Source organism: Genypterus blacodes, unplaced genomic scaffold, assembly GCF_046128005.1.
Source record: "Genypterus blacodes isolate CSIRO-AG114 ecotype Tasmania unplaced genomic scaffold, CSIRO-AGI_Gbla_v1 ptg000058l_1, whole genome shotgun sequence".
NCBI classification, from domain to species: Eukaryota; Metazoa; Chordata; class Actinopteri; order Ophidiiformes; family Ophidiidae; genus Genypterus; species Genypterus blacodes.
In genome coordinates this window covers 1,438,323-1,465,872 of record NW_027466870.1, presented here as the reverse complement: position 1 = coordinate 1,465,872, position 27,550 = coordinate 1,438,323, and the positions used below count along the sequence as shown (strand labels likewise).

General features: G+C 45.5%; 3 protein-coding genes across 3 annotated transcripts; 1 reads left to right on the top strand and 2 right to left on the bottom strand.

Annotated features, from left to right (window-relative positions):
* Window positions 1-72: 72 nt before the first annotated feature.
* Window positions 73-27,107, top strand: atp8b3 (ATPase phospholipid transporting 8B3). Its single transcript, XM_076153349.1, has 31 exons — window positions 73-144; window positions 1,763-1,832; window positions 14,618-14,889; window positions 15,024-15,157; window positions 15,272-15,300; window positions 15,734-15,825; window positions 15,983-16,096; window positions 16,203-16,301; window positions 17,072-17,133; window positions 17,747-17,819; window positions 18,280-18,350; window positions 18,769-18,860; window positions 18,955-19,113; window positions 20,124-20,212; window positions 20,305-20,498; window positions 20,621-20,829; window positions 21,676-21,707; window positions 21,807-21,963; window positions 22,055-22,243; window positions 22,450-22,562; window positions 22,820-22,987; window positions 23,086-23,197; window positions 23,321-23,396; window positions 23,651-23,774; window positions 24,556-24,742; window positions 24,817-25,040; window positions 25,132-25,215; window positions 25,297-25,521; window positions 25,889-26,027; window positions 26,201-26,331; window positions 26,559-27,107. Exons 5-31 carry the CDS (start codon window positions 15,276-15,278, stop codon window positions 26,793-26,795), a joined length of 3,477 nt encoding a protein of 1,158 aa, XP_076009464.1. The 5' UTR covers window positions 73-144; window positions 1,763-1,832; window positions 14,618-14,889; window positions 15,024-15,157; window positions 15,272-15,275; the 3' UTR covers window positions 26,796-27,107.
* LOC143002938 (nuclear factor interleukin-3-regulated protein-like) lies at window positions 1,179-6,336 on the bottom strand. The gene is made up of 2 exons (XM_076153350.1): window positions 6,037-6,336; window positions 1,179-2,827 (listed from the first exon to the last, which is right to left on the bottom strand). The coding sequence occupies exon 2, from the start codon at window positions 2,796-2,798 to the stop codon at window positions 2,061-2,063; it is 738 nt and encodes a 245-aa protein (XP_076009465.1). The 5' UTR covers window positions 2,799-2,827; window positions 6,037-6,336; the 3' UTR covers window positions 1,179-2,060.
* Window positions 7,643-10,096, bottom strand: LOC143002961 (uncharacterized). Its single transcript, XM_076153391.1, has 2 exons — window positions 9,946-10,096; window positions 7,643-9,520 (listed from the first exon to the last, which is right to left on the bottom strand). Exon 2 carries the CDS (start codon window positions 9,510-9,512, stop codon window positions 8,538-8,540), a length of 975 nt encoding a protein of 324 aa, XP_076009506.1. The 5' UTR covers window positions 9,513-9,520; window positions 9,946-10,096; the 3' UTR covers window positions 7,643-8,537.
* Window positions 27,108-27,550: the final 443 nt, after the last annotated feature.

Sequence of the window (27,550 nt, the reverse complement as noted above, 5' to 3'; positions counted from 1 at the left end):
TTTTGAAAACGCCTCTGTTAATTCTTACAAAAAACTTGAGGTCACGGTACTTTTATTTTGAAAAGCACCTACCTGCCGGCTTCCACCATTAAAGAAACGCCAAACAATTCCACAATCTCAGTCAGTTGCTCTGCTGTCATACTTGTAAGTAATTCGTGCACCGACTTTAGTAACACACACAGTTTAAATTCTTTAAATTCGTTTTTGATGATTTATGTCTGTTTGTTGTCGCTAAACCTCCGCAGCTGTTAGCTTAACTCTTACCGCACAAACACACATAAAGCTGCAAACAATGACTCATACTTACTGAACGCGTTCACAACAGCGAGGATAGAATGAATTTGTGCCACCAAACATTTAGAACTGTTCAAACTCAAGTCAAGATTGTGGCGATAACAGGCACAAAAACACTTTATTAGCTTAATTTCACCGCTTTGACTATTTACAGCACAGACGAACAAGATGAACTTCAGAAAGCAAAAGTTGAATTAAAGTCGTTTCAGAACTCCTTGATGAATCAATCTTACAAATAAACTACCGCAATCAAGCTTCTAATACGCTGGTGTATGAACAAACATGAGATATTAACATTATCGTAGCGCACCTTTGGGGTTAACATCAAAATGTCTCCATATTTCTATGTTTACCTGCCAACAAACCTTTATTATCCAATTAACCGTAATTATAAATAGCCTTCATAGAGACCCAGAGGAGCCGTACATGCAGTATCTGATGGTATTATTATTATTCTATATTATCAGTATAATAATATCCACCTTCACTAGCTTGTCTGGCTTGATGACGTCATGCAACAAGTTTTTTGGGGAAAGTTGTTTGCTCAAGCATTTCCTGTTCTACCAGACAATTGTAGTTTCAGCATTACTGTCTACACACTGCCATTCCCAAGAATATCAGACCATTTGTAGTAGTCTGGTGTGAAAGGTTTACAGTTTACATTTTCAAAAAACCTTTATAAGAACACTTCAAAAGTTTAGAGGGAGGAACAGAACCCAGATTTGAACGCAAAGTAAAACGGCGTGTCCAACCAGGTGTCTTTAACATTATTCACAATTGTTTACAAGTTAAGTTGTTTTATCTAGAGTAAAAACACAAAAAAGCCACGTATCTCAAGATCTGACATAGAAATCATGTATCACACACAGATCTTTCGATAGACATGGAGTCTTGTCAGAGGGCTGTAAGCTGTACAGTCACAGGTATCAGGCGTTATCTCTTTTGCTGCTTCAGTGGTTGAATGGTTTAGCAGCTTTACTCATGTAGGCGTGCTCAGCTGGGATCACTGACTTTGACCTTTTAGATTTTACACTATAATATCACAGCTGAACACCCACACGTCTGCTAGACATGCCTGAGAAAAGACATGAGAACATATCAGAGCGGTGATATTTGCTTCTATGTACTTTGATTGCAGGGATTTGATCTGGATCTGATAGGTTACTTGTTGATTGTACATTTTAAATTTAGTTTGTTGGTCTTGGAGTTTGCGAGCAGGGTTCAGGACACCTCTATGACATCACATCTCATTGTTTAGACGGCAGGTGTTAAATTGGTGGGGCCTCCCTTTAAGAGATGACTCATGATTCTGCTTGAAATTTCCCAGCAGTGTGAATATGAATGAGCTCCAGTTGATCAGATCTGCCACTGCTGGTTGTCAAGTCAAGCACTAGTTTGTGACAAATGTATGTTTAGTATTTATTATCACATCACTATGTTAACCAGTTAACTTCTATGATTCTTTTAGAATGTGATCATGTGCCAATGGTGATGATGAAGAGGTAGCGTGTGGGTCCATGCAGTGGTCTATGTAGCTGGTAAGTGAATAGCAAACATCACCAAAACATATTCCAGCTCACAAAATCAATGATCAGTGACCTATTCTGAACATCATTTACCCTGAAGAGCATTACACTCACTTGACTTTAAGGCTACAGCAGGAATATCTGGTTTTACAAGAAATATGGAGAATTTGTTTACAGTCTTGTAGACAATATGTCTGCCTGTCGGCCCCTCTCTCCTGTATACAAGTGGTTAGACATATGTCATCGTGGTGGAGCGTAGCGTCTTTCCGCTCTGGAGCCAACTTTGTGAGGCGGAGCGGCGCAGGACGGGGATCGGACCCCCGTCTCCTGCTGCTCCTCCTCATCAGAGGTGGCTCTGGTGGGAATGGGCCTCAGTATGGGGGCTGCGGGACATGATGGATGGGCGGGGGGGAGATTTGGAGACGGTACAAGCGGATTGAGGAGGCCAGAGCCGGCGCTGTCGGCCATGCTTAAATAAGAGTAGCCTCTGAGTGCGTGGAGAGAATAAGCGGGGATGAAAATAGGCTGAGTAGGTTGGTGGTTTGGCAGAACGGAAGGGTCTCTCTCCCCCCGGAAGTAGTCCCGCTGCAGGGACGGGTGATGGGTGCTGGTGGAGGAGATGGGCTGGGTGCCGGTGCCGTAGACGCGGTGCGGCAGGTGGCTCCTCTGGTGGCCGCTGTAGACGGCCGGGTGGGCCAGGCCAAAGTGGATCTTGATAGCCAGTAACTCAGCGTTGAGCCTGGCGTTCTCTTCCTTCATGGCCATAAGATGGTTCTCCAGCACGTAGTCATTTATCCTCCTCTTCTCCCGCGAGCGCTTGGCTGCCTCGTTGTTCTTCCGACGTTTCTCCCAGTAGACATTGTCCTTCTTCTCGTCGGGTATGAATTCCCTTTTCCGACGGGATCCAAGTATCAGCTCCTTTTGCACGTGTAGATCGTCGTTTTCGTCTTGGTGAAAAGGCAGCAACATAGAATCCATGATAGAGAGCTGTGACGACCAGAGGAGACCTGTGAAGAGGAAGATGATCAGTGTCTCTGCTTCTATCCTGTGATTAAGGCCAAAGGGCAGACTCTAGAGTGCATCTATACAAATGAAACTCTTACACCTGCTAAGTTGCTTATCAAGTTTTCATGTGGTTTTTGTCTTAAACACAAGTAAGTCCGTCCTCCTTTGAGACACGACCCCCCCTTCCTGACAAAACCTCACCACCTACCTGTCTGGACCACATGCATAGGAAGCTATGATAGGAAACATTTAGTAGGTCAAAAGACAGTAGACTTGTCTGTTTGTTTGGTTATACGACAATGCAGTAGTGTATTGTGTTCTTGTGCCCATTGGAATCACATGTTGTTGAGATTTGTTTGCTTATCAAAAGACTTAAGAGAGTTTGCCGACGGCTCACACAGCGTCTTTCTGCTAATACGACACAAAAATATGAAACTTGAGGTTTTATCCACCATTCAGAAGCTTTTAATGCCAGATTACTGTATATGTTCATAGTCATGGACTGTATTTTGAAATTCAGATTAAAAACGAGCAATAGTTTAGTTGCTTCTTGACATTTTCTTCTGTAATGTACCCCGGTGCACCACTTCCTCTTCTCCAACTCTTATTGACTTCCTTTTCTTTATTGTCTCACGTTGCGGAAAGGAGAGGGGCAACGCTGCATGTGGCACACAAGAGATGCACAATGAAGAACCTGAATCTGAGATGAACGCTGACACCATTTGATGAATTCTCTTTCATTGGTGAAGATGAGCGGGTGGTTTCTTGGGTTTCATGGGAAGTTCTGCATGACAGATTAACACCGTCGAAACCACAGACAGGCCCCAGTTTATAGACATTACACTCACACATGCACAACCATTCACACCCTACCACCTCCTCTCTCTATACACACACACACACACACACACACACACGCGTAGTGTGTGTGCATAATGCCATTCAACACGATGATGCTGTCATCACACCTTCTTGTCTGATAAACTGATAGGAAAAGACGTCATACTTTATGTTTAACACCTCATCGACATGCTGCAAAACAAACGGTAACACAAGTTCACACATAAGCAACTCTCAATAACTTTACAGCCTGTTACCTCAATTTACCATAAAGTTGTCCTGTGAAATTGTTAGTTCTCTTTTTTTTACATTTCTGTGTATTGCGGATGAGTCAGAGTGTATCTATCTAAGCTCTCTTCTCAGCATCTAAAGAGAAGCCGAGAAGAGAGCTTGAATTATGTGCGCGTGTGTGTGTGTGTGCGTGTGTGTGTGTGTGTGTGTGTGTGTGTGTGTGTGGTGGTGAGAGGCGAAAAGTTAAAAATATGCAACTCTGTGCCCACAGAGAGCTTAGGTCTGCGACACCTGCATGCGTGTGTGCCACACAAAAACTCGATATAAACTGCTGCTGTTGTGCAATTAGTGCAGCCAACCCCCCCTAACAATGCAGCCGTGGACAGAGAGAGGGAGAGGGAGAGGGAGAGAGAGAGAGAGAGAGAGAGGGAGAGAGAGAGATGGTTTGTGAGTGAAATCTCTCTTGAGGCCAACCAGCCGCACCACTCCGGTGCACACTGGCACCTGTTTCTCAACTAATAATAGCGCGCCTGCTTTTTAGTAAGGAACTCTCAAACTTCTTCTTTTGCCGTCCGTTTTCTCACACTGTAACATCTGTTGTTGTGTTGCCGTGCGCTGAATCTTTCTATGTATGAGCTATAGGAAGTAAATTTGGTCCTTTTTCTGTGGTTCCTTCACGTCTCTTGTAAACTGCCATTTTGGAAATGAGAGTAAATAAATGGCCTCTTGGGTGTGTGGGAAAGAGAGAATCTGCCACACACACACACACACTGACAAGCTGTTTCCGTTAATGCATCAGCTCCTTGAATGTAAAGACAGTAACTCTCCTCACCATATTTGTTTATTGACTTTACACCATTACACATACTACATTTGGTAGTTTTGTGGCTGAAGAAATGTATAGCGTCCACAAGTGAAACTGTTACTGTAGTGGAATGTTGAAACGTATGAAAAATATTTCCATGCTGCTCAGCCTTTGGTTTCTATAGTATTAATAAGTGATCAGAGCAATGAAATAGGGTAGAGGTAGATCACTGAGTGTTGTGCTCTTTCACTTTGAAGTAACTTCCTGAAACCTGTTAATGTACTTGGTCATCGTTTCTACTTTCTAAGCCTTCTTGACTACTACTACTCAACAAGTTGATTAATGTTACACAATGTGTGACACCCTTAACCTCAAAATCTTAAAATTAGATTAAGATGCTAATATGCCAACAAAAATGTGCCGAGTTTTCTACTTTTTTATTTTATGAAAGGTGCAGAATTGTAGGAGTCTCGTGCTTTAACACTTTCTGCACTTTCGTGTGAGATTCTGCAGCCAGTTTGACAAGAAGCAAACAAGTAGATAGAAATGCGTATGTTTTGTGTGTTTGCAGTCAATACACACCTCAGTCATCACACATTCATACATACATTTTTAATGGTAAGGGGTGCTACAAAATGTTTGTTTCATGAATAAAAATCATGCATCAGAAATGAATCCAAAATCAAAATTGGTTCAATGGCAACCTTCATCATTTAGGACAAAAATGTCATGAATGCCATCCATGTTTCTGCTGCTCAAGGGTCTATCAAACAATTCATGACAAGTAAAGTCAAATTTTGAGGCATTGGCTCCTGAATAAGTATAAGATATTACGATGCCTTTTTAAAACAATGTGAGCCCTTTAACCATTCAGCTACAGAAATATTGCCATGAAGAAAATTGAGTAGACCTGCTGTAAAAAATCAAAATAATGATTTTATATGTACAGTATAGAAAGACGACTAAAGTGTAGGGTTAATTTATCTGGTAGATATTCACAAGTTCACACTTCCTCTTCCTCAAACTACTGTTGCCAGATCTCAAAGTAACATACTGAAGACTGAATCCAGAGTAAATGCAATTAAAGTGATGTGAAATTGTGAAAAAGTTTAAATCTTGGTTTCTGGAATTGGTTGAAACTTTGAAATCATTTGTGAGTTTTGACCCCTCGGCTGTTTATCACAAAGGTGCACACAATCGCCAGCAAATTAGGAAACGAATGGACACATAGATAGGTAGATAGATGGTTAAACACCAATGAGGTCATTAACAATGGATCTTTGTGCTGTGACCACACTGGTGCCAAACCTTGTGACAATGCGTGCAGACTCTTACCTTCAGCTGCCAGAGATGATCAGTCGGCTGCCACTGTCTGCGGTGTGAACGTGGAGTGACCTGATTAAAGTGAGTAGGGGTTATCTGCCTCTCTAGCTAGATCTACAACTCTGCACTGAGGGTTTTATCGTGGCGATCAATGCACTTATAAGGAGTGTGTGTGTGTGTGTGTGGTGGGGGGGGGGGTTCTTTATGTCCTGTTGCTCTCAGACCTACCCTCCAACCTTTCTCCCACTTACTCTGCACTGACTCTCACATAGGTTTTCCTGTGCTCGCCTCTCTTACTGTTCAGCTCGCCTGTGTCGGTCATCCTTGGTGTCGATGTAGAGGTGGTGGTGATGGTTTGGCTTTATGCCGTCGTCCTCAGAAGACCTTGGCGTCACCTACTTAAAAAATAAAAACAGTATTATCAGCATATCTGTATAGGCTTCAGGTTCCAGGCATTTAAGTTCTGCTTTAATTCAGAAGAATGTACAATAAATTCAACGCTTTTGAGTAAAAGATATGAAGTCACAGCACCCAGGAAATGGATGTGTGTGTATGTCCTTCAGCTATTTACACTAAGCTTCAAGACGTGCTGGGTAAAGTGTCTGAAAATGTGCAATGTGACAGTTAAATAAATCTTTGGCGCTTCAGATTGACTGAAAAAAAGTGTTTTGTCACTTATCAGTGTAGTGTGTGTGTCAAAGTGGAGCAGAGACTCTCCACACACTCGGCTTCCTCTCTTTTCTTGTGTTTGCCGTACACTTTGTATTTTACATCAAGCCCCCTGTCCATAATGAGATATATAATACAGAATGTACCGTTTGAAGTAATATTATAAGTAAGTTTTGTTTCCTGTGCTTGAAAAGTAACTGACATGAATTTGGCAATTTTCAATAACAAAAAAAATACTTTAAAAGAATAATAAATACACTTTAGAAAATGAATTTATCCCATTTTATTGGGAATAATTTGTCACAATACCAGAATTTCCATAAATTTCATTTAGTTTTTATTCTCTGCAGGGTCTTTCGGTTCACCACCAGCGGGCACTTCAAGTACCACTGGTGGGACCACTGTTTGAGAACCACCATTTTAAACCGTCTGTAAACAGCTATAAATGACTTTAAACCTTCTGGAACCTCATATTAATGTAGATACAGTATCCATAAACATGTTACTGCGTGTCAATGAAAACCAACTTAATTTATTAATAAATTTGACTTTGTTGCCCGATAAATCTCCGTAAAATAAACAAAACTCACACACTAGTTCACTAGTTGGAGATGCGCTTCGACTTTGACTGAGGCCAGTTCACCAGGGTTGTGTTGTATCGCCCCCTGTTGGTAGCTTTAGGAACATGTAAGAAAGACGACGGAGAAACGAGGAACGCTGGACTGATGTACGTAACGGGTTAAATTACGTCATCTTAAACCTGGAAATTGAACTTAGACGTGATTAATGTTAATAATTTCACCTGAGCTTCTCCTGCTGAGACATATCTAACATTAGGAACCTCAATTCATTAAAACAAATAGATGTTTTATAAAATATTAGGTAAGAACCAAAATTAATTAAATCAAATTATTTTCATAAAATATTGATTTATGCAGAGGTGGATGGAATAAACGTCACAAGAAGATTAATGCAATGTTCAATGTTAAAACCTCGTATCCTTAACGCATTAAAGTGTAATTATGCTTTATATTGCGTCATTCTTATCAATATTTCTGAGTGGGCAGCATAAAACAGAACTTAACATAACTTTTCATAGATGGGTGAAATATACTGTATAAGGCAGCGATGTGTCAGTTTGGGTCTGAGCCTGCAGGTCCGGCCACCTTCTGCCCTCCAGCAGCTCCGGTGAGGCTCAACTTCTCCTTAAAATCGAGTCTCTGCTGCGGGGAATCACGCAGGGGAAAACCGAGGCAACTACTGGGCGGTTTCGTTGACACCGCAGGAACAAAACACGGAAAATACATGTGGTATTTGTTCGCTTGGAGAGAATAAACCTTCACCACAAATCAAACCCCTAATGTGACTCATACTGGTCATGTGTTTCAACTGTAAATCTACAAAGTTTGGCACATTTGCATCATCTGCTGCAGAATATCAATATAGTGCAATAAAGTCAAAATGTCTGACAGTTTTTAATATCCTCTCTCAAAATGTAATATAACCCACACATTTGACAGAAAATACACATTTTTAGGCTAGAAGCTCATCTTATATTTACATATGCAACTCTTTAGGATTATGAATTTCACTTCTGTATTTCTTGAAATAGTTGGAATTTCCCATAGATCGATATTTTATGCAGGAATACACCTATATTCTACATTAATTGGAAACAGCTTCACCGTGTTTCCCAGTAAATACATATTTCCATGTGTAATTGTGTTCTCTAATGATAAATTGTCAAGAAAGTTCGTATTTATTTCAAAATAAACATTTTGATAAGCTACATTAACAAAATATGTTTTCCGCGTGTCTGCTGCTTTGGCTTCTATTTTCTGCTTCTAATTCACACTTGCGGTCACACAAGCTGCCTGGCCTGCAACCCAGCCCGGGGGAGGGTAGACGGGAGCCGGGGCCAGGAACGAGGACCTCCAGGGCGCCAGGAGGTCGTTGGAGGGATTCCCATGGGGAACCAGCCACCTTTGAGGTGTGTGTGAGACTGGGGAGAAGGCGAAGGCTCGGTGGAGGAGGTCAGGTCGGGCGGAGGAGGCGCGACGTGAGGGAGCCCCGGTGCTGCTGTGGATCTCATCGCTGGAGGACACCTGTTGGTGTCCCGCCTCCGCCTCCTCCGAACGGCCGCGTTTCGTGCCTGCTCCCCGGGGGAGGAGAGGCGGAGAGGTGGGCGAGCCGAGGGGGAAGAAGCCTCGGTATGCTGCCTCACAAAGCCCGGGGACAGCAGCACCTGTGGCCGAGGCGAAGCGGCCGAGGCTGGGCTCAAAGGGGAGGCTCGTTGGTTCCTGTTGCCCCACGCCCAGGACGGAGACCGGGGGCCCCCAGCTGTGGCCCCAAAGTCCCGTCTGGAAGAAGGGGGGAGCGGGGTTAGCGAAGGAGGCGGGAGCAGCCACGGCGGGGCTCGTTTCTGCTCTCAGGCTGATGTGACACTGCAGGCCGATGAGCTGCGCCCTCAGCCCGGCGTTCTCCTCCCCCAGGGCCAGCAGCTGGTCCTCCATCACCAGGTCCTTCAGCCTCCTCTTCTCTCTGGACCGCCTGGCCGCCTCGTTGTTCTTCTGACGCTTGGCCCGGTATTGCTCGTCCTTCTTGTCCGTGGGGACCATCTCCCTCTGGCGGCGCGTCACGGGGCGCAAGGGGCCCCCGTAGGCCCGCAGGTGGCGCAGACGCCGAGCCAGAAGAGAAGACGTCGCGGGAAAGAGGAGTCCCGGGACCGGGTCAGACTCATGGTGGCCCCGGTGCTCCACTGAGGAGGAGGGGGGCTGACGCAGGGCAGAGGGACCGCCAGGGCTCCCCGGGGAAGACATGACCCGAGCTACAGAGCGACAAGAAGCACGGGGTTCATTTCATGGTGGTTTGGTTTATGTATTTGTTTGTTTGACATCGACTTTATATGCGATTTAGTTCTTAAGTCGCGTTCATTTTGAATCACAGGAGTAGGAGGGAACTTAGACGTCATTGTCACCTTTAATATTTATATTATTAATTAATATTACTATAACTATATTCCTGCAATGCCGCAGGGTGTTGACAGTTAATATAGACATGAATACTGGAAGATATATTTAGAAATTAGTTTGAGATTGAACGTGTGGCTACGTTTAGTTTGCAAAGTGAATTTAAAATGTTTAATTGTTCAAATCTAAGCACAAATAAGTAATCGTACAAATAAATAATCCAACACAAACCGCCAAAAAAGTAAAAGTTGAGCATTAAAGTGTCAAAGTAAATTAGACTCACCTTGGTGAAATATATGCTCGTAATTCTGCAACACGTGGTTTTTGGTTCTATCCCAGAGCGGCTCGGCAAGTTGGTGTGCGTTACCTGTTTGCGCAGAGCGTGCGTGTGGCGCTGCACCCACACCTGTCAATTACTGAGCGGCGCTGAGGACTCAGCAGCGTCCTGCTCTCAGGCTCGCTGCACTCTGCGCTCTGCCAATCACGCCCGCCCCTCTGCCTTTTCCGTTTCGATCGCAAAGAAAAACAGGCAGATTCTTCACTTGAAGTTGCGGCCACCAACCAAACCAACAGGTGATCCTGAGATGAGTCACTTTGGCTCCACTGTCCTACTTATTCCACTGAAACTGTGCACAGTGATCACATATGAGAGATAAATGAGAGATGGATGTGGATTTGGTTTGTGACCCCCCCCCTTTACTAGATAAAACCACAGGTAACCGTTTGCAAATTTTCCCAGGTGATGGCTATGAGGGGCTGTGCAGGACTTCAGTATTGACACACACACACTCTCTCTACTGAAACTCTCTCACATTCACTAACACAAACGTGACAGAACCAAACTGAAGTTGAAAGCTCAAAGTGAATCACTGAATCTATAGGTGCACATTGTTTCTGCTTGCGTTACATCTTAAACTGTCACCGTGCTTGTTGTTGTGGTAACGACGAAGCCTTACAGTAATCATGTCTCTTGATCACTGTCATTTAGCTTTTGCAATTTATGATCTTGAAAAACTTTGTGACCTAGTGACCTTTAGACTCCCAGCGTACGTACATGTATGTATGTTGCTTTTTGGTTTCTTCTGCAGCTTAAAAAGTCGTCATGTTAAAGCCCTCAAGTTTACAGTAACATGTGTGTGGGGTTTCGTTGACCCTTGTCCCTCAGGCTGTTGTTGCACACTTTGTGCTGGTCGGCTGTGGTGTGTGTGTGTGTGTAGGGGCTGTCCTGGTGAGGATGGGGATAATCCTCTCGGTGTTGTGAGCTGTGTTTGTGTCACAACTTGAGCAGTTTCTCTCTGAATCACTTTTAGCCACAGAACCACATTTTGCTACATTCCAACAGATTTGCGCTCGGTGAAGTGTGTCACCAGATTTGCAAAGAATTGGTAAGGTGATATGGAGGATGGGAGGATACACACACAGTAGCAGTAACAAGAGGGTGCATGTCTGGATATCATATCTCTTATTAATGCACGGATAATGAATAGAACATGTGAGAAGCACTTAACACATGCAGTGTGTGTGTGTGTTAGGGGCGTATCTGCTGTTCCTTTTTCACTCATGACTCATTTGCACTACTGCAAATAAACATACATTGGTTGGTGGGCCTGCATCATTTTCTGCCACTTTCTTACTGAGCCACAATGCCACATCCTGGCTGCCTGTGCAGTGGTCTCAACGCGTACAGGGTTAATGTATAGATCTAACAGAAATGTCCTGGATGAAAGGTTGCAGTTTGGTCTTGTACACATTTAGGCTGTGTGTCCATGAGATCGCACGCGCCCTGCGTGTGTGTGTGTGTGTGTGTGTGTGTGTGATATACACCCACACACTTCACACAGAACTAAGTGCCGATGCTACCCGGTGACTCACCATGGGGGGGGTTCCTGTAAACCTTTCTGCTGTTATATCACACACACACACACACACACACACTCCCGCCAGATAGCCACCATGTCCTACTTTCCTACACGCAGGACACTTTGTGCACCTTTGACTTAACCTATTTACACGTGTGTGTGTGTGTGTGTGTGTGTGTGTGTGTGTGTGTGTGTGTGTGTGTGTGTGTGTGTGTGTGTGTGTGTGTGTGTGTGTGTGTGTGTGTGTGTGTGTGTGTGTGTGTGTGTGTGTGTGTTGCTTCTGAGGGTCTCCGGTCTCTGCCTCCCTAACTCAAGCTGTTAACCACTTTTGACAGGAAATTGAGCCGTCAGCCCAGCATTGCCCCCTCCCTCCTCTCAGACGGCTGCTGTGTGACTTTCTCTACTGTCACTTGATGAGGTTACAGTCGCAATCTAGGCCCGGGGGGGAAGTAAGTGAACACTTTCCCACAGCCTTGCCTTCGCTCGCTCTCTTACACTGTACTGGTCGGGTCAGAGGTCGGAGGTCGGGACATCCTGTGGTGAACTAGATGAGAAAAGACGCTCACCTTAAACAAACTCCAGTGTGGTGGTTTGAAGAAAGACATTGTATTTATCCTGTGTGGTTCTTGCCTGTTGTGGTTCTCAAATCAGAGATAATACGGTAGACGTTTCCTGAATTGACACATTTGACCACTATTTTTAGGCGACAAATGAGTAAGCACACAGAAAGCAGCTTATAAAGAGCTAAGAATCACAATTTCAGTATGTAGTTTTATGTGTTTTACCCGTCCAGATGTGTGGAATGTTCTGATTGATTAGAGCTTTTAGGTTGTATTCGGGTGGCGATACATCGTTGTTGAACTTTCCTTATCTGTTTCCGTTTCTGTTATCACGATTAAAAGAGGACGATTGCCTCATATCTTCAGTGATCATGAGTGATATTAGCGAAACCTTTGCAGGTTTTTTTTTTGTGCACTGCTTCTGCTTCTCAAACCAATCAGGTTTAACAGTGTGTTTATGTTTCCGTTGTGAGTGTGTTAAATCAGTCATGAGGAAGTCAAACTTGCGATGTCCACCCCTTGTCCACAGCGCCTGTTTTTCTCACGGGCCGCTGATGTGCAAAGTAGAAGCGGCAAAGCGGCAGTATACAGGATCAGAGACGCCTGTGAACGTGAGCGATGTCAAACAGCATGACTGCCGTACGGACTGTAACAGTATTTCTGCATGATGATTAGATGCATGGTTCCCTATATGCAGGTCCTATGTGGTTCATTCGGAGCATTACAGCTATAAGCATCCCAGATACACATTTTTTTTAAATAAACCCACAGACAAAGAGCCAGTGTGTGTGCGCGTTTGTACCGTTGTGAGGTTTCACAGTCGTGATGGGCAACAGTTAAACTGTGGTGGAAAAGACAGGCGTACGTACTTGATGGTGTGTGGAAGCCTAAGAGCACCCGATGCCACGGCACATCTCCTTAACCACTGCTGCGCAGCCCAGCTGTTTAAAATAGATAGGAAAGATCGGCCTAGATATGCACACACACGTGTAGACTGAAGATACACACACAGGCTCAGGTGCTGACGCGTGGCCTTTGTGGGGAGAGGCTCACTAACATTGGTATGAGACAAAGACAAAGATACATCAAACCACAAAGAGCACATTTAACTGACACCGACTGAACCTGTGGATCCAGTGAACTGCCTTTTGTGCGTTGTTTCGATTGTTGACAGTCACTCTCCAGTTTGACCTTCACCTGATGGATGGACTGCAATGGGTGCTTATGTCCACCAGGTGGCATTAGAATCATGAAGAAGGCAGAATGCTGTTCTAAAGTGCTTAGATATGATGGATACATGAAATATATTCTTTAGGATTTTTGAGTGCATGTTGTCACTTCCTCTCCTGCTTTTCATTTTGCTTAATTGTTTGATTTTAATCTGAGGGAATATGACTGATTTAGTAAAACCAGTGCCCAATCCCATATACATATACATAATATTCATATTTATAAGGGGTCTAAAGTCTGAGACCACTTGTGTAGATGCCTCTATTTTGAATTATTTCACACAGATTGGATAGAAATTGGAGGAAAGTCCATGACAGCTGGCACTCCCTGCTCCTCTTTGGCCTTCAGGTAGTTCTTGCAGAGCTTTGAAGGTGTAGCATGTCTCTGAAGAACGCAGTGGTGCTTCTCCTTTGTCAGGGTGGAGTTGATTCAGTGCAGAGGTCCAAACACCAGAGTCGACACAAAACACGCCCAGACTTGAATATTCCCACTCCCATCAGTCTTTCTCCTCTTCTTCTCCTTTTATGAACCTTCCTCTTCCTGCCATACATCTAAAACTTGGCTTCATTAGTAAACAGGACTTTAGTCCAGCGATCCACAGCTGCTGGTCCTTTGAGGCGACTGCTAGGTCTCCCTCCTCTGACAGCATGTAGTGCAGTCGTTCTTTATTCAGCACATTCTGTGTGTGTGTGTGTGTGTGATGAGTTTGCTGCTCTTTCTCTCTCAGTGAAGCTTTATGTATGGGTCCTTTGGCACTGTGGTCACTTTGCTCTGCCTCCTCATGCTTTGGATACACCTCATCCTCAAAGCTTCCATTTCATTCATTACCTACTAATTGTGCAGAATCGTAAATTCACACCAGCTTGTTTACACTATCAATGCATGCTTATGGTTTGAATTTATACACATTTCAGTCCAATTCCCATTCAATCTCATGTTTTAGATCAGTGCTGGTGTCTCCCTGTGACTTTGTTCAGGCTAAGTGAGAGACAGGAACGAGCTCGGCCCTGAATGCCTCTCCAGGTCTTCCCAACAAAGACGGTTTCTCTGCTTTCACATACCTTTACACCGATACTCCCTCTGCTCTGTGTTGCTACGGTGCAACAGCAACACAACCGCACACCCACAAAGATACTCTGGGACTTGGTGAGGCTCATTAACCCTTATCTGAAGTATTTATATGTGTATTTCGTTTTTTTCAGAGCTGACCGCCGGCACTGGGTAGTGATTAGATGTTAATGTGTGCGCTGCCGTCTGTGCCCTTCCCCCACCTTCCCACGTTTGTCTTCCTCCTCTCCCTCCTCAGGTGAGGGAGCGTGGGGAATACTGGATGTTGATACTGGTTCCTCCACCTGGGAGCGAGAGGAAGGCGGGACCACAGGAGATGTTGCACCGAAACGAGGCCAGAGAAGGGAGGGAGGCGGCGGAAAACAGGTGTCAACTCTGAAAAGCACCTGAGGATGGCTATGAAAGCAGAGCCATGTAAATGTGGAGCTGCGGTCAGAGGAGCTTTTGATTGACGACTCAGGTGTGTGTGTGTGTGTGTGTTATGAAGCGCTGAAGGACGATACCAGCAAAGTGAGTTTAGCTTATTTCTTTATTTACTATCCTCTGCTTATGTGTCCATGTATTACGCAAGACATGTAGAGCTCTCTATTGTATTCTAGACTGAGTGAAAACAGACTTGATGCTTTGTTTTGTAATCTTTCCAGGTGCCGTCAACATTGCTGATATTGCAAAACTAGACACAGAGTTGAACCGATACAATTGAGACGACTCTCTGCAGAATGTGGGGGGACAATGGCTGACTGTGATTTATAACCTTTTACTCTGGTGTGCCATATCGGTAAGCATAGCAACAGTGTAATGAGTTACAAGGTTACAGTTTAAATCTCTCAGTGAGGTTCTGACTGCCCACTTCTCTTCATAGCATAATCCGAAAAGTCTGCCTTCTCCTCAGCGCCATGACCACGGAAAGCTTCGAGTCCGGTAAGTCTCTCCTTCTCCTCCAGCCTCTCTTTCCTGTTTATCTCAACCGGTGTCTTGCATGTGGAGAGTTAGAGATGAAGATGGTCTTAATCAACACACTCTCAGTATCATGTTTAACAGCCTGTGTGTTGATCTTTGATCTAGTGTAAGGGATCGGGCTTCCTCGCCAGATGCTGTTAAGTCTCTTTTGTCTTCCTGAGGCTCTGAAATGAGGAGATACAAGAATCCCTTTGAGATGTGGCATACTGTACACTTACATGATGACACAAGCGCGCGCACACACACACACACACACACACACACACACACACACACACCCACACACCCATCTGTTGTCTGCAGGGGGAAAACGATACATTAAATGATTGCGTGTAAATGGTCTCTGAGAGCAGGGATAGAGCCGCGTGTGTGTAAGTGGCGTGTGTCTCCACAGGGCTCACATGGGAGGTGAGGGCGAACAACCGCCGACACCACAAACACAAACAGAAGAAATCCTTCCTGGGTTTCCGCTGGGGCCGATACGCGGTGAGCGAGTCATGCATGTTCCCTTTTCAGGACATAGTAACCTAACACCTGTTGACATGCAGGTGCACTCAGAAGCAGCTGAGCCGGTGATACTCGTGTCTCTCTCCCCCCTCTCCCTCTCTCTCTCTCCGTCTCTGGCCTGCTTGTCTGTTGCCAGGACAATGTGTTGCGGAGCTATAAGTACACTCCCCTGACTTTCCTGCCGCTGACGCTGTTCGAGCAGTTCCAGCGGGTGGCCAACATCTTCTTCCTTCTCATGCTGGTGCTGCAGGTCAGATAGTCTCTCTCTCTCTCTCACTCTCACTCTCACTCTCACTCTCACTCACTCACTATGTGTGTGTACTGGACGTGTGATTTGTATGTGTAATCTTCTCCAGTGTGTCCCCGCCATCTCGTCAATACCCTGGTACATCACCATCATCCCCCTGCTCGCCGTCCTGACTGTGAGGGGGCTGAGAGACCTGTCCAACGACCTGGTGAGTTCCACCAATCCTCTCCCTCCCTCCCCCCCCCGGGACAGGGATGGGAGGGGCCGCGCATCCCTGAGTGATGGCGTGGAGCTGAACACACGCATACGCAAACATGCAGCCAGCCTTATGGACGCATGTAACGCACCCGGCACTTAAGCGTGTGCGCACTCCTCGCTCCCCCTCTCTCTCTCTCTCTCTCTCTCTCTCTCTCTCTCTCTCTGTCTCTGTCTCACTCCCTCGCCGCCTTTCTCTCCTTTATTGTCCCCATTGACTCCTTGTCCTCTCCTCATTGACAAAACCAGTCATCCCAGTAGCATTAATTTTCCCCCCTATCATTAAAGCTTTTCCTTTTAAATGCAGGCGCGATGTTTTGCATGGAGAATTCTCTGGTTAAGTGCATCACTGAGTTACGGTCGTTAACAGCTCTGGGTGAAACGCTTGCTTGACCCCTCTCTATTGACTAATCATTTAGTGGAGGGCGTAAATCTCCCAGCTGGTGTCACTGTAGAGCCCCGTAATGGCGTTTCCCCCTTCTCTCCGCTCTGCCGTTCAACCTTTCATGTCCAGGCCTCACTCCCTCTCTCGCTCTCTCTCTGTCCATCACTCCTTTTTTTCCCCTTTCTCCAAACCACCGTCATGCTATTCAATCCATCGCTCTCTCATTCTCCCTTTTTTCGCTCTCTCTCTCTCTCTCTCTCTCTCTCTCTCTCTCTCTCTCTCTCTCTCTCTCTCTCTCTCTCTCTCTCTCTCTCTCTCTCTCTCCATCTCCCTTCCAGACAAGGAGACGCAGTGACTCTCAGATTAACTCCAGGCCCTGTGACGTACTCATCTCCCAGAGGTGAGAACAAAGACAGTCGCTCATTCTCGCAGGACTCGGTGCAGCGGCGGTTTGAAACGGCGCTCTAATGAAGCTCTAATGAAGTGTGAATGAGTGAATCCCTCGATGGTCCCTTTGTGCATTAGAGGAGGGCATGAGAGAGCATTTCTCACACATATAGGGACAAAAGAACTATGAGTCGTTTCTAAAAACATCCATTTCTGTCTTCAGTGCCGCCTCGGTTCCTTTTTTTTGTATTTTTCATGAAGGGATTGGAATTACTTTTTTGACATTTATATAATTTAAACCACAAAACAAAATGTTTAACTGGAGCTAAAATCCAAATTGGTAATTGTGTATTTGCATATATAAACAAAATTACAAAGGACATTTTATGAAACAATGGAAAATAATTCCTCATCTTATAATTGAAAATATACCGTAAGTGGATTTTGCTCAAGTATTTCCAACCATTTTATGAATTTAACAAGCATCTGAAACTATTTAACACTAATCAGCAAGGATCAGTTTGGATTCTGGAGTTTGTTTGTATGTTGACCAGCATGTTATATGGAAAGTGGAGTATATGAAATTGTGATTAAGTCATGGTCTTCATATCTGTCCACTGTCTCAGCTTCTCAACACAGCAGTGGAAAGATGTGTGTGTGGGAGATGTGCTGCGGATCCACAGAGACCAAATCATTCCTGTGAGTGTCTCCATTCCGATTCCGATTCTCGACAAAGATGGTGTAATTCAGCGTGTAGTCACTGTCAAAAATACCTTTAAAAAACATTACAACCATTCTATTTGCACACTGGTCACTTGAGGAGCTCTGTAATCGGCTCCACTGGATCACTGGAGGAACCAAACCGCCTCACGGTGCCTCTGTAGAGACTCTTTTAACTCTGTAAAGTCATCCAGTTTCCTCAGTTTTAAGTTAAAAGTCAACATAGGAGCATCGCCTCTATTGTGAATGAGCTGCACTTCAGAGACATTGCATGAGATGTTATGAATCACACACCCGCACATGATTCTCAGCAAAGGGGGTTGAATTTTTCCTTTTTGTCCGTATCTCTATTTCCATTTCCTTCGTTCTGTTATTCTCAACTTACCCCCCCTCCCCTCTCTCTCTCTCTCTCTCCTTTTATGTTTCTCTTTCATCCCAGGCGGACGTTCTCCTCCTTTGCAGCTCCGAGCCTCACAGTCTGTGCTACGTGGAGACGGCAGACATCGACGGGTGGGGAAACGGGAGTCATTCCATTTCTGATATCCAAGCCTTTTTTTTTTGTCGAGTACATTTATGAGGTCTGGTTTCAGCGCTTTGATGGCTGTTAAAAGTTGTAGTTGTTGCAGTAATGCTCCAATGAATGAACTGAAACTTTTTACTGTTCATTCTCCTCTCATCCTTGGGGTTTTGAAGCCGGCACTTTTTAATAGACTAAAAATCTGTTTACTGGCTCAGAGAAGAGATAAAAGATGTGTACAATCCCCTTTTTTAGTTTGATTTGAGCTTGATTGCACATTGAAGGCAGTTAAATGAATCTCAGCTTGGTTCAGTCTCTACTCTCTGTATGCATCTTATCCATATGCTGCCTCTCCTTCATTTGTTTTTACTGTGGACTGTAAAATATCCCCGCCATGTTTGTTCCTCGCAGAGAGACCAACCTCAAATACCGACAGGCGCTGGGTGCGACACACACCGAGCTGACCACTGAACCCTCAGCAGAGGCTCTGGCTGGCTTTGACGGTACATAAAGTACAAACATAGGTCATTTACAAATGTACTCTGTATAAAAGTGAAGCCCAGTGTGAATGTAACCGCTCATCTCCACGTCTCACAGGTGTTGTGTTCTGCGAGGAGCCCAACGATCGCCTGTACATCTTCAGGGGTCAGCTGCACTGGAGGGGACAGTGTCTCCCGCTGGAGAGTGACCACGTCCTCTTGAGGGGAACAGTCCTGCGAAACACCGGGTTTGCCTATGGATTGGCAATATATACAGGTACTACTAAAAGACTTTATCCTGTACCTGGAGAATCTGAGGGCCCGTGGCAAAGGGATGGATTATATTACAGTTTTGTGTAAAAGAGAAAGGCAAGGAAGTACACTGTCCAGTAGAGTCTGAAATAAAAGGAAGCTGAGGAAGATGAGAGGAGGAGCCGCCATGCTATATTGCACAGTGGAGGTGTATTGTAACGTGCACGAGTCTATTGTATACAGTTTTTGCGGCCAGGCCACTTATCCTCATTTCACCTTCTACTTTGGCCTCGTCTACCTTCAATGACAAAACCCTATTATGTGAAAGGCATTATACTGCTAATTATGGGAAGGTACTTAACACTCACAGCTGTGGCTTAAATGTGATTCTGCTAACATGGCGCTGATAAGAAAGCCATCCCTCCTCCTGTCCTTTAAGTGATCATTGATCGGATATTACTGGACCAGGCAGAGGTGTCACGACTCTCCCAGCTTTGACCCTTTCCCTTCTGGTAAAGCAGATCAATAGATCAAATTCATCCTGAGATGAGGGTTTTATACCATTCATCAGAGACTTTCTATTGGCAGCCTGATAACGCTGACCCTCATCACACACTTTTGACATTGGCCTATTTTGACTAAAGCGGCGATGAAGATGGACACATTACTCTGTTTGCAGGACTAAAGTTGGTTGGGTTTTCCCTCAGTTTTCAGTCCTTGAACAGTTTTGACGATATGGCACATATATACACTCAAGTGTCTCTGTGTGAGATTGAGACAACATCACTGAAAAACATAATGTGATACTTTATTGATCCTCACGAGCAACATTCTCTTTTCTCTCGACCTCTTTGCAGTGAGGTCAGAAACCCCCGGAGCTGGTACGCATTCAGTGTCTTGCTCAAGGGCAAGTCAGCGCATGTTTACTGACACCAGGCCTTGAACCTTTGCCCTCTGACTGAAAGAGAGTCTCTTGACTCTCTCGACCAACCTGCCGGAGTGATATCTTTCTAATAGTTGTCTGTTCTGTACCAGGTGCTGACAGCAAGATACTGAGGAACTGCGGCAAACTGAGAGTGAAGAAGACACAGATGGAAAAAGTTCTCAACAAAGTGGTGATCGTGGTCAGTGGGTATAAGTGCGAGGAGGACAAGCAGGAGACATCTTTATGGAGTTATACATTTACAAACACAAATGTTTCTGTGTCCGTGTCCAGATTCTGATGTGCATGCTGACCATCGCTCTGCTGGAAGCTGTCGGCTCTGGTGTGTTTATGAGTCGTGTCATCAAGCGGGTGGATTTTCTGTCTGTTTTTGTGGTGGACGGCAACCCCATCTACACGGCGTTCCTCATCTACTGGAGCTACATCATCCTGCTCAGCCCAACGCTACCCATCGCTCTCTACATCACGTCAGTTCCCTCTACAACATTTCCTCTTACCTGTTTACTATACTGACTGTGTGGGTGGACTCCTGTAGGCGGAGGCACACATTATTCTTCTCTAAGGGCTCGTGTTGCATTTGTGCTCGCAGGTTTGAGATGATCCACATGATCCACAGCATGTTCATTGGCTGGGATATCGAGATGTACTGGGATGAAAGAGACAGTCCGGCCCAGGCCAGGAACACCTCGCTGAATGAGGAGTTGGGCCAAGTGGAATACCTGCTGAGTGACAAAACTGGGACGTTAACCCAGAACGAGCTGCTCTTCAGGCAGTGCTGCATTGCAGGGGAGATATATGGTAACAAAAGTTTCCATGTTAAGAATAGTTTCCAAGCAAAGGCAACATTTTATCTTCCTTTTCTTTGTACAATTCCAACAATCCCATTCTCTCTGATACTCGCAAACAAAATAATAAAAAAATAAATCAAATGTATTAGAAACAGTCTTTTAAAATAGAAATAGAAATTGCTGTATAGATTTTAATCCTGAATGGTGTGAAGATGACTGAGTGGCTCTTCTCCTCACAGTCATCCTGCCAGCCTGAACATCCACTGAGATGTCAGAAAATGTGCGAAAGCACAAACTGACACAGGGGATGTGACACATTAGCAGCAGCCACTAACACTTTGTTGCATTGCTCCACTTAACGGTGTTTGTTTGGCACCCGATTTTCCAACAAGCTCGGTTCTGTCCAGATTCGTTGTTGTTGTTGTTGGGATGGTGTGAAGTAAGACAGCTCCTGACTCACCAACAGGCTGATTGACTCCCTGAGATATGAATCCACATGTAGCAAAGGAGGAAAGGTGATAATTCCCAATGTGTGTTACAGTTGAGGTCATGCGCAGATCCCTCTAGGGAAGCCATCTTACATAAATTCATTCCTCAGGAGAGTTGATGAGTCTGCCAGACACACAGAGGTACTTAACATGCTTGTAGCCAGCAGCCATGAATCCATCTCCTAAATATTTAACACAGGTCCAGCCCACTCAAGTGAAACTGTAATTGAAACCTTGTCAAAATCACATCAACCATATGTCGCACGTCTGAGTCACTTCCTGTTTCTCCCTTTCTTTCATTTTTCTATCCGCCTGTTAACATTTGACCTCATTTCGGAAAATCAAGACTGTGACTTTGGTTTTCACAGGTGATGCGTCAGTGTGTGCTGAGGACACAGAGGTATCACTTCCACATTCTTTCGTTACCCATAGCTCCTTCTTCATGCTGTGCTATTCTGTTGCCCTCATTATTTATCTGTGTGTGTGTGTGTGTCCACAGCGGATGGACCTAAGCTGGAATCCGTATTCCTGCGGTGGTCTGTGCATGTGGGACCCCAGGCTGGTAGAGACGCTGAGGGGACAGCGGTGTCCCCTCAGCAGAGAGTTCTTCACCGCTCTGGCTTTATGTCACACTGTCATGGCAGAGTGGAAGACCGGTGAGGTTTCCCTGTGGGCTGATGTCATTTAACATCTCAGTAGGCTTTCGTATGTCGTGGACGACAACTTGTTTACTGCTGCTTCCTTCAGAGGTCCCGGTGTACCAGGCCGCATCCCCAGATGAGGAGGCTCTCGTCAGTGCAGCCAGGGAGCTGGGCTGGGTCTTCCTCTCCAGGACCAGAGACTTCATGGTGATCTCTGAGCTGGGCGTCTCTCAGAAATATCAGCTGCTGGCGCTGCTGGACTTTACCAGCAAGAGACGGCGAATGTCTGTGCTGGGTGAGAGAAGTCCTGTGATACACGAATGAATAATGCATTTTCTCTTCTCCGCTTGAAAGGCAGAGGTGGCAGAACTCTTACTTCAGCACTTAGCGTCATCTAAGAGAATCCATGCCGTCTGATCGTTTCTAATCCCACTCTGACCACATCTCTCCGTGTTTATCAGCCCGCTGCTCCCACCCGTACTGACCTTGTGGTTATTCCAGTGCAGGAGCCGGACGGTGGTATAAAGCTGTACTGTAAGGGGGCGGACATAGTGATTCTGGAAAGGCTGCAGAAGAACTGTCCACATCAGGAGGCGACTGAAGAAGCACTGGAGGTGAACTAGATTGTGATACACAGCATCGCAATTTCCATTTCATTTCCACAGTTAAAACAGCTGATTTTAATTATATGAAGAGATTTAGCTTTTAAACCATTATGAAACCCCCTTTGATTAGAATGAAATGCAAAACTAGATGATTGATTTACAGATATAGATGATTTCCTTCCAAGGTCAAAGGGTTAATCTCCTGTTTTATCTCTCAGTCCGATGGAGAAGCCTGTAAAATAATATGTGAACTTACCCCCTGTCAGCTGTTTGCCCAGGCCTGTCTGAGGACTCTGTGTGTTGCGGTTCGATGCGTTTCTGCGGCAACGTGGGAGCAGTGGAGGGAGACGCTGGCCTCGTCCGTTACCATGAAGACCTGCGACCGTGACGCGCTGTTAGAGAAGCTGTACGATGAAATGGAGACGGAGCTGCTGGTGGGCTCATCGGGATTCTGTCTGATTACCTTCGTGGCGTTTTGAAGTGTCATTTGACGCCATTGTCCAATATTATCCATACCTTTTGTGTTTCGCAGCTTCTGGGAGTGACGGCCATAGAGGATCGGCTTCAGGAGGGCGTTCCTGAGACGATCTCTCTGCTCAGACAGGCCGGGCTCAAAGTGTGGGTGCTCACCGGCGACAAGAAAGGTATCATAGTGCTGTAACAACCTCAGAACAACATGCTGTGCTGCACATTTTGTGGCAAAGTCTCTCTGTAGCTTCAGTCTTTTTGTCTCTCTCTTCCCACTCCCTCTGGCTTTGCCCTTGTAGAGACTGCAGTGAATATTGGATACTCTTGCAAACTACTGGATCCTGATACCAGATTACTGGAATGGCAGGAGCTGAGGTTAGCAATGATAAAAATACGCACACACACTCTCACACACACACACACACACACACACACACACACACACACACACACACACACACACACACACACACACACACACACACACACACACACACACACACACACACACACACACACACACACACACACACACACACACACACAGACAGAGAGAGAGAGAGAGAGAGAGAGAGAGAGAGCGAGAGAGAGGCTCATCTCATTGATCTTGTGTGTGTTTGCCCCTGCAGACAGATCCTCCAGTCCCCAGACCCAGGGGTCAGTTTCTTCAAGGCCAGACAGACAGAGCTGTGGGCTGTAGACAGAGAGACGGCTGGAGAGAAGACTGCCGTGGTCCTCACTGGACCTGAGCTGGTAAAAACAGGGGCCAGAAATAGTTTACTCATATGGTTTTCAAATGGCTGAATATCTGTTGTCATACAGCTTCCAAGTGGCCCAGTGTCATAAGGAGACACTGTGTTGTTTATGTCAGAGAGGAGCAACGCAAAAGGTCAAGAGTCATGGCTGTGAAAGCGCCTAATGCTTCCCACTAGTCACCTACAAGACAAATCCTACACATCTAAATACGTCTGAATACACTTAAGAGTGATATGGAGAATACTTAAGGCACTGTGGCTCATCTATAAAGGTGTGTCCTGCACTTCAGCACTTTGTAGATGACATCAAAACATGCATGTCTGTGTATCGGGGTTTAATCTTCACCATCACTGTCAACAAGGAACAACAACAAACTAGGACCGGCTCAGCAAGCAGGGAATACAAACACCATGCACTTTTAAAAGGAAGGGACTGAACCTTCTGCACCACACAAATAAGGAAATGAAATACTTAAAAAACAACTGAACCTAACAACAGAGCTCACAACACACACACACACAACGTTCTCCCTCCCTCTTGTGTGTGTGTTAATGAAGAGCTGTAATCACTTATTGAATGTAGTTAACTCGTGCTTTGATATGTGTTTCTGTGTTTGCACGTCTGAGTCTCCAGTCTCGTTTACTCGTTTCTAAATCAGGATTTACCGTCCGACGTCCAAAATGTCAGCAATCGCACGGAGCCATAAAGGCAAATTAGAAAAGGTCAGGCAGTCGCAGATGAATGTGACTTGAATTGTTTTCCTCTTTTTACGCCGCAGGCGGAGTTTGACCAGAAACCGGAGTGGGGGGCCTCGTTCATGAGGCTGGCAGAGCAGTGTCAGTCGGTGCTGTGCTGCCGCGTGACGCCCGGACAAAAGGCCGACATTGTCTCGCTGGTCAGGAAGCACACCAGGGCGATCACCATGTGCATCGGAGACGGCGCCAACGATGTGAACATGATCAAGAGTAAGTGTGAGGGAAGAAGGTGAAGGAGGTGAAAATGTTAGACGTCTGGAAACTAACAACACCTCCTCTGGCAGCGGCTCATATCGGCGTGGGTCTGGCTGGAGTGGAAGGGGGTCAGGCGGTGCAGAACGCAGACTTCTCCCTGGCTCGCTTCAGATTCCTCCAGAGGTTGCTCTTGGTCCACGGCCGCTGGTCCTATCGCCGCATCTCCTTCTTCCTGCGCTACTACCTGTTTAAGACCTGTGGCTTTGCTCTGGTACACGTGTGGTTTGGGCTCTTCAATGGTTTCAGTTCTCAGGTCAGCCACACTGACACTCACAGCCCTGAAATGAAGTTGAGCACGGATCAAATGTTGTGAATTAGGTCAACCCGCTGTTTTTGTCTCGCAGACAATGTATGAGAACTGGTTCATCGGTCTCTACACAGCCTTCTACACGGCCCATCCTGTTCTATTCATGGCCATCTTTGAACAGGTGAGACCTCCTGTCGTCACCATAACTATGAAATCGGCACTTGCTTCATGTTCGTGTCCTCTCTGTCTGTGTGTGTCTCAGGATCTGAGCGCAGAGAGCAGCCTGAATTGGCCCGAGCTGTTCAAGGTGGGACAGAAACACACGCTGTCCAATCTCCACACGCTGTCAGCTTCACTTCTCCACGCCGTCTACGCCTCCCTCGTTCTCTTCTTCATCCCGTGCGGAGTCTTCCACGACTCGGCCCGCGACTACCAGACCATGGCGGTCACCATCTCCCTGGCGGCCATCTTCACTGCCACTGTCGAGGTAGGCCGTCTCTCTTCTGCTGTGCCACGTCCGAATGTTGCTCTGGAATCATTCAAAGAATTCAAAAGAGTCACTATTTTATAAATAGGGTAATATTTGTTTGTTATTTGGACTGTTTATAACACGATAGACGTAATTTAATAAGGGCTTTTTAATTTATAACCCACCTGAAAAGTGATCCCTGATCCAAAGAGCAGCAGCAGGTTATAATTTACTGTTGTTACAAAAATACATTTTCTGAATAAAGCAGAATGATGCTTATAATCAAATTCCTCAGTGGTTGCATACTAAAGTATAACATTTACCTATAAAAGACTGAATCCCATGGTGATGACCTCATGCTTGTGTTTCTGTTGGTGTGTGTCAGATTGTCCTGGTCACCAGATACTGGACCAAGTTCAATATAGCAGTGCTGGTTCTGTCCTTGGGGATGTTCTTCCTCTGTACCAGGATCACCCACAGTCCCCAGCTGTTTCAGAGGTCACCCGCCGACTATTTCTTTGTTGGTACGATTCTACTCTACTTACTGTACAAATATACTCAACCAGACCCAGAGACAGCAACGTCTATTTTTTATATCCTCTACTATTGTCCATGTCCTCATCTGATCGCCGGCATCAGGATCTGTTGTCAATGGTTGCAGTGAGCCGGTGTGATTGTTTTGTGTGTTTCTGCTCAGGCGCGTCTAATGAGGCCTTCAAGGACCCGATGGTGTGGCTCACAGCTCTGCTCACCACCTGGTTGGCCATCCTGCCCTCCATGACCGCCTACGCCTTCAACGTCATCCTGGCCAGCCCCGACAAACACAAGGTGAGTCAGAATCACAACTGTGTTTGTGTGGATGTTTGTGTGTGTGTGTGTGTGCGCGCGTGTGTGTGCGCGTGCTTCTGCGTGCTTCTGCAAACCTCAGCTTCAGTTCATATGAGACGAGGAGTTATGGATCTGTTTTGTGGTGAACCGTTCCTGTAATGCTCAGGTCTTTCCATGATTATAAGGCGTCGCACAGCAGTAATGACTCATACCTGGATGTCATGTAGGTCCACAGCACAAACCGCCACCCAGTGGAAATGAGGTCAACGTTCAGAAGAGGAAATTCTGCCCGCCGCTCCTCGTACGCCCTCTCACAGGGTCACAGCCCTCGGCAGCTCAGCCCCTCGTGGACCAGCATTAAAAGCACCGCGCCGCCCGCGGACCAGAAGGTGAACACAAGTAGCAAACTCACCGACCTGCAGGGTCACACTCAGGTCAGGGACAATAGTGTTGCTCCATCATGAGAGGGAGAAACCAAACGCCATGTGAAGAGACGACAACAGACGTGTTGAAATGATGGGAATCTGAAATGTTGTGACTTAAAGTTGATGAGGTAGATCATTTATTATACTTATATACATTGTACATGTTTCTATGGGCAGCTCTTAGTTGTTTCTATCTTTTAAATTTGTTATTTTCTCATAACATAAACTACATGATCTCTGCTGGAGGTGTGAGTCTTCACACTCTTTACTCTTTTCGGTACAAAATCTCCTTTCCATCTTCTGGACTCATGTGGCATCAAACAAAGCACAATAAACCAAATTGTTTTACAATTGTTTTATTTGTTAATTTATTTCAAAACACGCAATTTTACCCATATTATCCTTTTAAGTTTTTATTTTTCTGTAACAGTTATTACTCAGATTTTTTTCCTTCTCAAAAGTTTCAGCTCGAGTGAAACTAAAAGTCCTCCACAGGCTCTCCGGCTTCTGCAGTGGGAGGAGGGAAAAGAGGTTTTCTGAGCCACGACGTGAGCCGATTCGTCCCTCGTCTCCGTGCTGAATGTGGTTAGAGGTGTGTGGGTAGTTAAAGCCATGTATGTGTGTGTGTGTGTGTGTGTGTGCATGTGTGGGTTCTAAGTGCAATCGGTGGAATGTCCACATGAGCAGTGAATCACAGACCCGTAGAGCCCAGAGAGCTGAACATTGTCCTCTAGGTTTGGTAGCCAGATTGTCATACCTCTGATTTCATCTTTGGTTTAAGCAAACACTCTCAA